Source organism: Microtus pennsylvanicus, chromosome 14 (genome assembly GCF_037038515.1).
Source record: "Microtus pennsylvanicus isolate mMicPen1 chromosome 14, mMicPen1.hap1, whole genome shotgun sequence".
Classification (NCBI taxonomy): Eukaryota; Metazoa; Chordata; class Mammalia; order Rodentia; family Cricetidae; genus Microtus; species Microtus pennsylvanicus.
In genome coordinates, this window is record NC_134592.1 from 36006456 (window position 1) to 36021924 (window position 15469).

General features: G+C 44.4%; 1 protein-coding gene across 5 annotated transcripts in view; it reads right to left on the reverse strand.

Annotated features, from left to right (window-relative positions):
* The window catches only part of Rad51b (RAD51 paralog B), a 500962-nt gene that overhangs the window by 131178 nt on the left and 354315 nt on the right, over positions 1-15469 (reverse strand). For all 5 annotated transcript variants that reach the window (XM_075948146.1, XM_075948144.1, XM_075948147.1 and 2 more), the window contains exon 9: positions 14779-14875. In XM_075948146.1, coding sequence (XP_075804261.1) covers positions 14779-14875 — 97 coding nt within the window. The remainder of the gene's footprint in view (positions 1-14778; positions 14876-15469) is intronic.

The window sequence follows — 15469 nt, forward strand, 5'->3', positions numbered from 1 at the left end:
TATGCCCTCATCATATACAGTTGGTTGTCTGACCTCAAGACTTGTGACCCTGCCCCTGACAAGGCATGGGTCACTTAATAGTTGGTCTTATCTGTCCTGTGGCTTATAGGTTTCATGGATTTACAAACAATATACCCAAAAAGGGTGGAAAGAGACTCATCAGGTGGCAAGAGGACGTTGAGTTTGGATACCTAAGGGGAAAATAGCTTACAAAGCTTTGGTGTGAGCCCTTCCATCCTGGAGGGCACAAGGTATCTCATTTTAATTTTATGCTGTTCATCCTGAGGCTACAGATGCCAGAGGAAGAGGAATTGTAGCTAGAGATGCCGGCATTCTCACCGGCTTTACCAAGGCAGGAGCCATCTGTTAGGAAACAAATTGGATGCTGGTTGAAACCTCACTTTTTCTTTTCTTTTTTTTTTTTTTTTCGAGACAGGGTTTCTCTGTGGCTTTGGAGCCTGTCCTGAAACTAGCTCTGTAGACCAGGCTGGTCTCGAACTCACAGAGATCCGGCTGCCTCTGTCTCCCGAGTGCTGGGATTAAAGGCGTGCGCCCCCATCGCCTGGCTCACTTTTTCATTAGTTTGTTTTGAAACTGTTTTATAAAGCCCAGGCTGGCCTCAAACCCATTTTGTAGTTGAAACTGACCTTGACCTCCTGATCATTCTGCCTCGGCCTCCTAAATGCTGGGTTACCTGCATGTGCCACCGCACCCAGCCAAAATCCACTTATTCTTTTAAGCTTTAAATTATAGGTAACAGAATTATAGATGAAAAAATTTCCTTGTATGATGATGGCTCCAAACTCGCATAATATTATAGCATCAACTATCACCTTAAAGACACTCTTATGTTTTCATCATATTATGTTTCCCCACGATAGCCAGTCAAGTTAACTTATATAGGGTCTCCTATATGTTTAAAATTCTTCCTTCTTTAACATCGCCATATCCTACCAGGCGCCAGAGCTGGGATCTCCCCGTCATCACTCACTTCTTTTGGCAGAGGAACGAACTTTATCAGTGTCTAATACCACGGTGTTCGTTCATGTCCACATCTTTGACAGACATTTAACCTCCATTAGCTGGGACCTTTCATAGCAACCACAATGCGTTTGAAAATGCTGCTTTGAAGCTGGGTGAGATGGTTCAGTGGGTAAATTCTATTGACATAAGTTCAATCTCCACAACCCATGAAAAGATGGGTGGAGAGAACCAACTCCACAAAGTTACCGTTTGACCTCCATAACACACACACACAAAATAAAAATAAATTAAAATGCTGCTTTGCTAAGTATGATGACAGGTGCCTGCCATTCCAGCTAGTCAAGATGCTGAGGCAGGGGGATTGCAAATTTGGGGCCTACATAGGCTGCATAAGAACTTCAATTCAGTCTGGGAACTCAGTGATATACTGCCTCAAAATGGAAGGAGGGGCTGGAGAGATGGTTCAGTGGTTAAGAACACTACTTGTTCTTGCAAAGGACCTAGGGTCAGTTCTCAGCACCCACATGGAGGGTAACAACCGCCTGTAACTCCAGTTCCAGGGGATTCAAAGCCCTCTTCTGGCTTCTGTGGGCATCAGGCACACACAGAGTGCACAGACATACATGTAGGCAAAATACCCCCACACAGGGAATAAGTAAATAAATAAAAGAGGGGAGAGGCACATGGGATGTAGCTCACTGCTATCTGTATTGGCTTATTGGTGCTTGAGGTGGGACAGAGTGTATCAAGGACATGGCTCCAATTCCAATAGAGAGAGAGCAAGAGAGAAAGAGAGAGAGAGCAAGAAAGAGAGAGAGAGAAGAGAGAGCAAGAGAGAGAGAGAAGAGAGAGCAAGAGAGAGAGAGAGAAGAAAGAGCAAGAGAGAGAGAGAAAGTTAGGATAAAAAGGAAGAAAACTTTAGGGAGACTTAATACAAGTGTTTATTATTATTATTATTTTATTAAAATTATGTGGCTGATTCTAAGTATAGACAGAAAACTCTTTGCTCCCACCCAACCTGTAATTTTCACCTGAAAGCACTGAAGTCAAATCTAGAGCCCATCTGGTAAGTCCCCCCTGCACCCCCAAGCCCTTCACCTTTCTCTGCACTTCATCTCTGTATCTCTCCTTTTTTCCTACTTGATAACAAACATTCTTTACCTTTGGCTCTCCCATTTTATGACCTAGTGCTCTGAACTGTGATAAGAGTAAATAATGACCTCCCTGGGGCTCCTTTTGCTGCCAGGGCCAGTGTGACACCATTGCATTGGCTCAACAGTAGATAGCAACCACCCCTGCCCCCACCTTGATGATGCTTTCCATCAGACATGGACACAGGGCCACCTTGAGTTCACAAGAGGGTTGCTCTAAGAATGGCTTCCCTATTCCACAAGCAAGATGACATGCAGAAGAATCTGCTGACATTTCTAGGAACACCCATCTTCCCGTGATTCAGGAACATCAGAGCAAGAGCTGTTGTGCTGCAGCGAGGATCTGTAGGTAGATGGGAGACTGAGACCCTAGGTGCTGAGATACCGCAGCGGGATCCCTTGTTTCCTAAGAGTCTTCCCTGGGAGGAAGGCCTGGGAGTGGGCATCAGGGGCAGCTTTTCCAATAAAAGTGCATTTGGTTTCAGTTCGCTTTCCCAATAGAGACTGACCCTCAGCAGGAGGAGCAATAGTAAGTTCCACTGTGCAGGTGGAGGATGGCTTGGGTGGCAAGAAGCTGAACAGATTCTACTCTGGAGAAGAAAATGTCTGTGGGTAGCAAGCTTCATTCCCAAGCCTTAAAGCAAAACAAACAATGCAGTTATAGGTGCCAGTGAGGGAAAAATCGAAGGATCATCTCAAATCACAGTGCTGGGCAGAGCCCACAGGAAATCTTCATTAGACTGTGTCAGAAGGTTTGTTTCTTTAATTATATAACCCTTAAGGCATTGTTATGTAATACAGTCTAAGGGCTGAGCAAAGTATTTAGAAATATCTCTTGTAGAGCCTTTTGTATTAATTTCAATAATGAAAAAAATGAATGAGGGTTTTGTTGTTGTTTTGTTTTGGGTTTTTTTTGGGGGGGGGCAGCCTCAAACTTTGAAGGTTTGTTAAGTGGGAAAGGTAGAATGGGACCCAGTTTGAGTTCCTCTGGCAAAGAAACTCTCCATGACACTGGTTTATGTCTCAAAGCAGACACAGACTCTCCATCACTGCAGCTTTTCAAATGTTGTGCCAGGCACATTTCCTCCTCTTTCTGACAGAAAGGAAGGCACGCTGGATAAGCTAACACGGTGGGAGAATTGTGACGCACAAAATGTCCTAATGAAGTGTCCTTCGGGGTCACAAACAGTGCTGAGCTGGGAGTGATGTAACACTATCTTTGATATTATTTAGAAAACAACAGGGGGGAAATGCCATCTGCCCTGCGTTCCTCGAGAACATCCAATCAAGAGCTCAGGCCCGCTTCCTGGCTGCAGACTGGCTATAAATAAATTTAATAAGGATGAAAAAGTCGCTGCATCATTTACAGTTCTCTCTCAACTCCAGCTGACAAAAATCTAGTCCAGATGTATGTCCTGTGAGAGATCAGCAGTCCCTGGGTGAAACTCCCTCTGGAGTAAGCAAGCTCTAAAAGGAAGGGATTGGTTTGAAGAGAAAGGGGAAGAAGGTTGGCAGCGTGGGTGTGGGCAAACCCTGTTCAACACTCATTTAACAGAGACACAGTACTTAACTTATTTTGTGTGTATAAGTATCTTAGTTTATTAGCCTCCGCCTTCCTCATCTCCCCTTTCAAAGCCACGGGGACTTGGCTGGTGAAGCCGGCAATGGTTGTTCCATAACCTTTGCTTTTAAATTAAATAAATGACCTCAGATTTTGGAGCAGTTGTTGACTCGGGGGAAAGCATGCCATTAAAAGTGTGCCAGAAACAGATTTAATTGGTACACGTCCCAAAAAGTGTTCCAAAGAGCACAGGCTTCCCGCATATAGATTTCAGGGAACTTACTCAAAGGCCGCACGGCTTGGTCAAAATTTGAGATGTGAAACAAGGCAGCTGAAAGAGTCCGTATCAAAAGGGTAAATTCAATTCAGGAGATATTAATCTGATTACCTAAGTATGGCTGCGAATCGGATATGGTCCATTGTGCGCTCTTGTTCAACCTGGACAGCTGGAGGAGCCAATGGCTTCCTCTCCACTGACATATAATTAAGTTTTAAGAGCCGATCAAGTTACGGATACAAAGTTTTAAGAAATATTTCATTCAGGAGTGGCATTTACAGTGCTTGCCTGTTGCAAGAGTCATTGTTCATTTTACTTCCTTGAGCCAGGCTGGAGAGAGTATGTGGATGAGGGTGGAGGGGCTCGGTGTTTGTGTTCCAGGCTACAATAACCGCCCTCTGTGCACCTGCCTGGAGGAAAAACCAGTCCGACCGCCTCCCAAGACAAAAGAGCCCTGTTTAGAGTGCTGAAAACCCAGACATGAACTGACCCTGTCAAATTCCAGCTAGGAAAAAAAATATTCAATATTTTCATCCAATCCAGGAGGAGCTGGGTTCCTTTCCCAGCCTTGGTTTGAGCAAGGGTGACTGGTCAACAGAATCACCTCTTTTCTCATGAGTCTCCCCACCCTTATAGATTCCTTTACTGAGGGTAGCACTCACAACCTTGTACACCATCACCCTGTCCCTCAGGGGTCCCCGTCCCTCAGGGGTCCACACACATTATCGACCCCTTTCTCTCCCAGACCGCTCCCGATGCAATCGGACGTGAGCCAAGCACCTCTTCCCAAAGCGATGTGTTGCCAGCTACCCGTTACAAAGATATCCCCAGCACACATGTTACAAACTGCAGGTACGCTCATCATTGTAAGAAGGCTGGCCAGGAGGCCAAAGGGTCAAGACTATACTCTCTCTATTCCTATTATGGTGCTTAATGTCAGTTGGACAAAGGCCATGACTAATTGTAGATGACTTTTCCTGATTGTGCAGCTTCGGCTCATACTAATTCATATCTAGACTAAATCACACTAAACTTGACTGATAAGTACATCACCATAAAGGAAATGGTTTCTCAAAAAATCTGAAACAAAGTGAGGTTTCAGGCATTAGCCCAGGTAACAGACGAGCAACTCGAGAAGGAAGGTGGGGGGGGGTGACTAACCTAATTTGAGACCACAAGTTGGTGACAACACCAGAAATGACCTGTGAATTAGAGTTTCCTATTTCTCTGAGTGGAGGGGAAAGCAAATCACATTTTTATTCTAACAATTAGCTTAGGCTGCCATTGGTAGCGAGGCCCTGACTGAAAACCATTTTTTGAATATACTTGTTGATAAACAACTACACCCTCGAGGGTTAACGGCTTTCTCAAGACTGCTTCCATAGTTACTCCAAACTCCAGCCTCCAGGGGCAAGAAAACCAGACAATCAGCAGAGGAAAGCCAGGTTCCCTGACATGACCACTGCACCAGCATGTGTTGAATTGTTTGTGTCTGGAGTGAGCCTAGGAACCAAGCAATGGTCTATCTGGTTGGGTGCTCAGTCAAAAGCTAGCCAAGAAAAAGAGTTGCCCACCTTGGGTATAAGCTACACCGAGTTACACTGACCAGTCTGGTAAATTCTCCGTGAAGCACGGAGTTGAATCATAGCAGCCAGTAGGTGTGACCAGGGCCAAAGGCTGTCTACCAGATGATAGCCAGGGTGCCGCATACTGTGGGATTCAAGATGACTAGTCAAGGAGTCTTTTGAGTTTTGTTCTGATATCCTAAGACAGTGGCTCGTGCCGTCACCAACAAAGACCATGTCATCAACAAAGGCTTACCTCTCTCTCCATTTCTTCCTTAAAAATGTTTACTTATGTACTTATTGGTGGGCACCTGTTTGCCCAGATATGCACGTGGAGATCATAGAATAATTTGGTTCTCTCTTTTATCATGGAGGTTCTGGGAATCAACCTCGGTGGTCGGGCTTGGCAGCGAGTGCATTTACCCACTGAGCCATCTTATAGGACTTGATCTTTCTCCCTCATTCTTGGCAACTCATCATGTGCTGTATAACAGTGAGACCTAAATTGTTGCATGTCTATGAGCCTCATTATCAGCCCTTTCTGTATTTGTTTATCTTTCCCCGTCTAATCATCTTAAGCACAACACCTAGCCAACTCAGATGTAAGGGTTAGCTTCATTATGGTATGCAAGCATTCTCCAAAGAAAACAAGGGAGACCTTTGAACATGACCCAATGCCAGACATCCATATCACACTAAGTGGGATGTGGGAAGCAAATACTAGAACCTTTCTCATTTTAAAACTTCCTATTCCTGATGTGTTTTATATAACTTAACTGCACAGTTGTTTGCACCAGGCTTTATAGATAACATGCTAAATATTGATTATAGATTCAAAATGCAAAGACTGCTGCTTCAGATAACCAGCATAGAAACTGACAAGGAAGGTGCCGAATGCCTGGAGAGGGGTTGCTCCAGCCTGGGGTTGACGCTGGATATCGTTGGATAGAGAGAAGCCTGCCTGAGGCTCAGAGGAGGATAGGGCACCTGTTTGAAAAGATGGAACACAGCTCTACAAACACTCTGAAAAAGCCAACAGGTGTCACTTAGTGTGATCAAGGGAAATGAGGGCCAGAGAAGTTTAAGTGACTTGCTCAAACAGCAGTTGGTGGCAGAGGTAGTCCTTGGATCCAAGTTCCCTTGCTTGAGATGCAATGCTTTGTCATTGTTAAGACACACTCCTTCCTGAATATCTGCCCATGGAGAGATTCCAGGGGTAGGAGTGGGAGAGGGGTGGTGCTAGGAAGTAGCCTCCAGTCCCCTCAGCTCCGGCAACAAGACATTTGACCAGGAAGTCTCCCTGCGTAGATCCTTGAGAGCCGAGCGCCATGTGCCGGTGAACAGGCTCAGATGGCGGACTCCAGGTTTGGCTCTGATTAATTACTGTGATGTGAATATCAGTAAGTGCTCCATGCTTCAGCTCCTTTGCTTCCAAGATGAGGGGACTAAGTGAACCTCACAAGCTCTTGTCAGATTCTAGGTTCAAGAAAGGGGAGACAGCCAACTGAATAGGAAAAAAATAAACCTTGACTAGCTACACGTCTCATAGAGGGTTAGTGAATATGCAAATAACTAAAAACAATCCTAAACACCAAACAAACAACACAATGAAAATTTGAGGAACGGAACTAAAAAGAGTTTTTAGTAAAAGAAACACAAATGTATGGTTTTAAGCATCCTAAGTCATCAGGGATATGCAATCAAAACTACTTTGTGATTTCATCTTACCTCAGTTAGAACGGATAAGATTTTTTAAAAAGTTAACATTCTGGCATCTATGAGGGGAACAGAAGACACTGTTGGTGGAAGTCACCTTAGAAATCAGTTGGGAGGCTCCACAAAAAAAACTAGAATTATATCTACTATGTGATCATGCTTTACCAATCCTGGGCACATTCCTACTACAGAGATAATGGACACATCCAGTTCATTGCTGCTCTGTTCACAATACCCAGGAAACAGCTTACTTGTCTACCAACTGGCTGGATAATGAAAATGTGGTCTATTTATACAATGGAATATTGTTCAGCTATATTCTGAGTTTGGCTGGGCTGTTCTTAGGACAGACTACCTGGCTGGATCTTGGGACACTCTACCTGCTAAAACCCCAACAATTCTACATTGCATTCTGAAAGTATGTCATGTTGCCTCACAGAACAAACCAAACCAAACATCTACTTTCCCCTTCTCCTTCATCAAGCTGACCTACTGGCCTTCCCACTCTGAGTATAGAATTATCTGTGATGATGGCCAGCAAGGATATCTTCTTGGAGATTCCTTCCAACTGGAAAGCCTCCAGGACTGTACCATTCTCTTTGGCCCAGTTACCTCTGCAGCTGAGGCAACCGACAAAGCTTGGGTTTGGTGACACCATCCCTTAGATTTTTCTTGACCCTTAGACTTTAACAAAAACATGTGCAGATCTGGAAAACCAGATAGTAAATTCTAGATGGTAAAGAGGTCTGAGAATAAGGAGAAATGGTTTTAGAACATCTATCCTGGAGCAGGACACTGAGAGGGATACCTGTAATCCTACTATCTGGGAGGTGGAGACAGGAGGATCACAGATTTAAGGCCAACCTGGGCTATGCAGTAAAACCCAGTCTCAAAACAAAACAAAAGTCTATAAGATGCCTTAGCGAGTAAAGGGCTCACTAAGTCTGATGATGAATTTTGTTGTGGTATATTTTCGTCACACTCTGACATTCCTGAAACTGACAATAAAGTTTACTTTGAACTAGAAGGTGGAACTAGCTACTAGCTGACCAAAATTAGCCATAGAGGTTCTGGAGGGCAGAGAACATATAGAGAGACACAAGAAATATAGGGTGAGGCTTAGAAAGATTCTTGGCCCTTTCGGATGGAAGAAGGAGAGAGAGGAGGTCACTGGCCACCTCTCCACCACTTCTCTAATCATTCAGGTTCTTACCTCAATATCTGACTCCCAAATTTTTATTGATAAAGAATAATTAGATAAATGCATCAGAACTTTATCCCTGGGACCTACATGGTGAAAGGAAAGAGCCCAATCCCACACGTTCTTCTCTGACCTGCCCACATGTGTGTGCCACACACATACACGTGTATGCGTACATACATAAAGAAATATAATCTTAAAAATTTAAACAAGACAAAACAAAAACCATATATCCAGGTCTCCCAAACGACCCCAAAGACTTCTCTCTGCTGTCAAACCTGCCGTCTATGTGACTGCACATCACACCTGGGCTTCACCTGCGTCTCCCTTCACCAAATGAGCACAGACTTCCTGGTGTTTGACTTTACTGTTCCTTTTCTGCTTTGATCCCTCAGCCATGGTTATATTGCCTTCTTGCTGAAAACCCTCAGCTAGCTCCCCTCCCTCTTGAGATTTATAGCTTTTCTGACATTAGTAGGCTGTGCCCTTCTCCTCTCAACTCCAGTTTCTCCTGCCTTACATAATATTTAGACTTTCTTTAGCCAAACACCACACATTTTTGTGCCTTTAATTTTTTTCTATAAATTAGACTTTTCATGGCAACTAAACAGTTGCTGGAAGTAATATATAGTCAAGTACCACAGATTCTAGAATGCAGGGAATGTGGGACGTGGGCAGATGTGTGTGCCCTTGTGAAGAGAAACACATGAAACGCCCTGTGTGTTGACATATGTCTGTGGCTTTGGAATAAAAAAACTGAAAGATCACTGGGTTCTTTAAATATCTTTATCCAGAACTTACTCCTACGGCACTGCAGTCTCCAAAGCTAAGGTTTCGTGGGAAGCGTGGTGACTTCTGTCCCTGGCACTACCTCTTCCTCTCACTGTGTGGCCTTCAAGCAATTGTTTCTCTCGGTCATGCTTCAGTTGCTTGAGGTGAACTAAGAAATCTATCATTTTAAGACATTTTATGGAACTCTGGAAATGCTAATACAAAGGCTGCTAATAACAGTTGTTCCTTTAAACCTCAGAATCACATGGTGATACCTGATGCCAATTATACCAAAAGCACCAAGTACAGCCATACACCATACCCGTGATGAGTGAGTGGGTATGAACCTGCTCCACCCATATCCTTGTCTACATGATCTACACAAACCTATGAACTTCAGCGTGAGCTTGAACTCTGAAAGGCCTTGGAGTTAACTTGTGGGGAGAGTTGGCTAACTTGACCAACCCACCCAAAAGTTTGTGGTTAATGGATTACAAATTTGGGTAATGCAGAACAATAAATCACAACTAAAATAATAAAGCTGAAAGTACACACAATTTAAGCAGAAACACCAGTGTTTTTTATCGGAAATGAAAGAAACCATTGATCATAGCAACTGTCTGAGATTAGCAGGGAGCCACATTTTCAAACATCCTGCAGTAAATCCAGAGCAGATCCAGCTGGAAGGCAAGGGTGGAAATAACACTAGAAAATTCATACCACGCTTTGAAGTCCGCTTCTTTCACAACCACGAGTCCCTGACTCGCCCCAACCATTCGGAGCTGCTTTTGCTTGCTAAATTTATTTTAAAAGACACACAAGCCACACACACTTGCATATACTCTTTCAAATGGACTCCAGCTTTTTGCAAGGGTGGCTGGTTAGGGAATTTGAATCCCAAAATACTTTCTCTTGCAAATGAAATCAGCCATCAATTCCCTTGACTGCAACAGGAATAGAAAGGAGTTCCAGCACTAGAACTAAAAAACACTTTTGGTTCTAGTAAGAAGCGCATTTTGTTTTTCTTTTGTTCTATCCTTGACCCTCCCATGCGCTTTTAAGTGTTCCTTTCCTTGTGCTGTAATCTACAAAGACTACCAACAGAGATAAGAAGATAACCACATGCCAGATGCTAGAACGTGGGATGGAAGGGCAGTAACGTCTCCCATCCCATGAAGTCACCTGGGACTCCTCAAGTGGGCCATGTCACCATATTTAAAAGTAGCTGCTACCCTCCTAACCCATCATAAGAAAGCAAGCTAATGCAGTGGGCTGAGCAGAGCTCCAGTCTTGCTACCAAATACCAATGTCACCTACCAACTCTGCCTAGGATATGCATTTATAGGCAGCTGGACCATTTGATCCTTTCTTTAATGATCAATATGGGGAAAGAGTCCCAATGACTGAGGCCCAGCACTGAAGGGACCCAACCTGTGGTCTCTTCAGTGGCTACAAGGAAGAAGCGAGAGCTAAGAAACGGAAAAGTTGTAATAACCAATTACTGAACATTGACAATTTATGTGTCAGGGTTTCTGTCAATGGAACAAAAACTTAAAAAGCTAATTTGAATGACAGTACCTACCCAAACCTAGAATTATGGAAAATGTTAAACAATAAAATCAGTATTTCTACTCAGTCTCTTTTGGAAACAGCAGGTTGGACAAACAGAACATTGCTGAAGTCTTTTCTAGCCCTGATATTATTGTAAGACAGAAAGGGGGTCCAAAGAACAACTCACTGGTGGGATTTTAACTCTAATATAGAGAGTGGGACAAATGACCTCATTGCTGAGGCTGCTCTAGTATGGACACTTCGCATACCTGCCACACCCCCTCCCCCGTATTGCTTCTTTCTCACTCTGTATATGTTTCTGGGTTTGTCTGCCTCTCATTCTCTTCTCATCTCTTCCATACAGACATAGAAACAGTCGGAGTGTGTGCAGCCCAGAGAGACTGAGGAGCACACTGGGATGGGATGACTTTGCAGTTTCGGTAAGTGTGCAGGAGCCCCGAAAGTTCTATTTTCTTGAATTAATGAGTGAGTTTGTGAAAGGCAGACTTCAAAATGCCAAGTAACTGAATGTGTCCTCTTAAGAATTCCTTCACAAGGCACAGGCTGTAGGGCAGGAGTAGGCTGGGAAAGGCCTTGGCCTATGGGGTCCACGCCTCCCTTCTTTGGCCTTCCCAACCGGGAGCTGGGTAACTCAACACTGCAACCTCAATTCAGGGACTCATATCGGGGACCCAAACTGTGAGCACTGGGTGTGCTTAATCCGGACAACAACCCAGGCACAAATTGAATAAGGCAGAGGCAGCAACACAAAAACAAAGAACTCTCAACTCTACAAACACTGGGAGGGCAACAGCTGGTCAGCTGAGATGAAAGGAGCAGGAGAGTTGCCTCCCATCTCCTGACTTCTCCTCCCCCACAGCCATCCTTGTAGCCAGCCAGGACTTACTTTTATAGCCCTGTGCAGATGACCTTGTTCCAGCTAAGATAGGGGCTCCTTTGATCTCAGCAGGGGATGCTCTGGGCCTGCAGCTGGCAGATATTAATAGCACAGGATCAGCTCGGGCAGGAGAGATGGCTCAGTCGGACCAGGTCACTTGTATTCCATTTTCTGCATCAGAGCAGAAGGGACTTCATTTCCCGGATCAACTCCTGCTGGGTGCTCCTCTCAGGTCAGCCCAGATCATTTTATTGCTGGCTGCTCTTGGCTGCCTGCTCTCATAACTGTTTTCAAGGGAGCACTGTTTAAGCAGGGGTCTCTGCCTTGCAGCTGAAATCCATTACAGGACTCCATAAACCAGAAGAGCCACCCGTGGCTGGGGGCTTCCCAGCTGCAGACCACCGCGCCATGTCAGCACCGAAAAAGACTGGAGCAGTCTTCTACTCCTTCAGAAATAACATCAAACAGAAGAAACTGAGGTCCAGAAGATCTGCCCGTGGTCATAGGTACACACAGGCAAAGGTGATCAAGCAGAGGACTCAAATCCACAAGCGGTTTATGCTATTCTATACCATCACTTTCATATCTCTCTCACTGACACTTGGGGACCACTGCAATATATGTGATCAGGAACGCATGTTCTAACGCATGTTCTAAGTATTGCTCCCCGCAACCCCCCCCCTTGGTGTGTTCTGTTTTTGTTTTTTTGTTTTGTTTTGGTCTAAAGTTCTGGGATAGGATATCACTGTCTCATGAGTATTAGGCAAGTGTTTTCCCCAGCCAAAATCTGTTTATTTTAACTCACTGGTAAGTAACTCCATTGTAAACTTTGGGAAAAATATTTCTATGTTCTCTTTACAAGTTCCCTCAATACAAGAAAAACACTTAAAACAAAACAAAACAAAAAACCCATCTGCTTCATTTCCCGCTAGGGCTTCATAATTAGGAGGAGTTAGTTACCGAAGGATGAACGAGGAACTCTCTTTCCATGCAGCAGCTCATCACTTTCCTGTTGCCATTACACCAGACTTCAAAGCCATTTCTTTCCTCTCCATTTTGCTCTACTCCTTTGCTTAATATAAAGCAGGGAACCAAAAAATAAATAAATAAAATGCACTTATGTTCAAATAAAGAAGCAAGATATTCTCTTTTGGTTTCCTCAGAGCTGAGCAAATTGTGTGTGTGTGTGTGTGTGTGTGTGCTGTGTGTGTTTGTGTGCGTGTGTGCTATATGTATTATTATAATGATTTTTAATGACATTCCTAGGCAGAGTGCTGGTCTCTATTTTCCGTGGTACTCACTTAATATCTTCTTATGGCTTACAGTACGCCTCCTGCTTTTGGTTGGTCACTGTGATAAAACATGCACACAGAAAGAATATAGCATAGTGCTGGTTACACATTCAGTAGTCAGCACTTGTGATTATAATATGCCCTAGGTCCTAAGTTCGATCTCTCACACAAGACATATCTACCAATCTGGTTTAAAACTATGAAAAGTTAACCTTCTTAGAGCATTTCTTTATATACCCAAGCAGACAGAGAGGACAGAGGAGGGAGAGAGCAAGATCAACTGTGCAGGCCAGGAGGCTGTGCAAGAGACAGCCTTTGAGACTGGAGGATGGGCCTTGGAAAGAGGGATGAGAGAACAAGAAAGAAACACTGTTCTAGAGACAGAGAGAAGGGCATCAGAAGATTGCATGCTTGACATAGACGCTTTATTCAAGGACTTAGTGGGCTGACCAGCAAGGGCAGGGCTGACCCGGCAGGGTTAAGAAGGATTAACCTTATTTAGTGAGGTTCTAGAAACTAGTCCACTCAAAAGAAAGATACTGGAGTGTTTGCATTTGCTGACTCCCACCTTATATTACATGGCTGGTAGAATAAACCTCAAATTCTTAAATTGGCACACATATTTTAGCGCATCCTCTGAAAAGACAATCTTCGGCATTTTGAGTAAGAGGGAGACACCCTGGAATAAGGCCAAATAGCAGAATGGAAACAGAAGGTCTTACAGGGTTTATTAGAATGAGCCAATTATGAGTTTTAAAAAATCACTTGATCATAACACAAACCACAAAGAAAACAAAGGGACACATGAAAGATATATTTGGAAAGAAAGCTAAAGCCAATTTGATGAGAGGAGTTGAAAGAGAGGTGAATTCCAGCTAGTTCAGGTTCTCAGCTCAGGTGGCAGGAGGTTGACAGATCACTGAATGCAGAAAGAAGGGACCCAGAGCACTTTACAGCGTTCATAAACACGTAGGTTGTTTTCACTATGAAAAACAACACCAGAATCAGACATCAGGGCTTTCAATCTGAGACAAAAGTGGTACTGACCCACGCAGGCTACCTGGTCTGGCAGTCAGGAGCCTTTCTAGGCCTGAAAGTCCCCTGGATTCCAGCAGGGCCAATTCTCCGAAAGTAGAAAGGGAAAGTGGGCCTGGAAGGACTGTGTGAGTCGACTCAGGCCCCTAGCACTGTGCCCCAAATTCAACTGCAACTAGAAAAGCTCAGAAATGTCAAGGGAGGACTTTAACAAAATTAGAAACCACCTTCTGGATGCTGATGTAGTTCCCCCAACCACTCAAGGTTTACTGCCCTCAAATCCCAGCCCGTCTGACCTTTGCTAAGTAGGAGGTCATAGGGAAAGGGCAGATTTACAACTGGGGAGACTTTGTCTTGCTCCTTCTGCAAAGCTGATCAGGAACATCAAACCTCTTGCACATGGAACCACTGCACACTTTCCCAGAGGTGCTCAGTACAAATAAAAGGCGAAATCACAATGGGGCCACTAGCAAAGGCAATGCTGGAGCATCCGTTTCAGAAACAGCAACTAGTTAGCAAGGCGCAACAAGGGTAGACAAGACTCCCTCCTGGGGAAGATGATGGATGTGTGGAAAGATGACTCAAAGGAAACTCACTCAGAGACAGCAAAAGACAAGAATAGATCAGGTGCCCAGCAAGATGTCCAAGCCTAAATCACCAGGCTCCAGCAGGCAGCACTGACCAGCATCCAGGAGCCACGTCTCCCAGCTCTCAGCAGGAGGCAGGAGGCTGTATGTCAGTGTCAAGTTTCAGTCTCTCCAGGACAGATCCTTTACCTTCAGACAGGGACAAATCATCAGCCGGAGACACCAGGTCTGCCTGAGAAGGGAGGGCTCCACTCAGATGGGTCGTAATTTGATTCGTCAAGATAACCTGTGAACAGACAGGGAGAACGGAGGGGGAAGGGAGAAGAAAGAGAGAAGACCAAATTAATTATTAGAGCTATCAAAAGGCAGACTGTGGTTAAGGAGGGGAGTGATAAAGGCAGGTAGGAAAACCCCAGCTCTAACTTTCTCCAGCTTATCAGGCAGGGGCTATCGCTATTCAAAACCCAGAAAACAGAAGCCGGTGGGCTTTCTTCAGAGCTGACATGGCTGATTGCGCCTCCCCAAATACAGCGCAGGCTGAGAAGCGTTATAATATTAGCTAAAAGCAGGAGACAAGCCAGAATTAAGATGCATACATGCACATTATGTAAAGTTTATCAATTTTTTTTAAAACTAGATCCCAAGTCCAAGGTGTTGCTGGTACTGGTTTCTAAAGGCGTCATTTAAAGTATGGAGGCCAGCGGGTTCTTCCTGCTATCCCCAGAGTCAGCTCTATTTCCAGATGTATGAAACAGAAATAAGATTCGTCTCGAAAGGAACAGCACAGGCTTCTTTTACATTAGCTGATGAAACCCAAGAAGCGCAGTGTCACTGTGCATTTAAGGCACAAGTGGCCACAACTTCAGTGCTGTGGACTTTA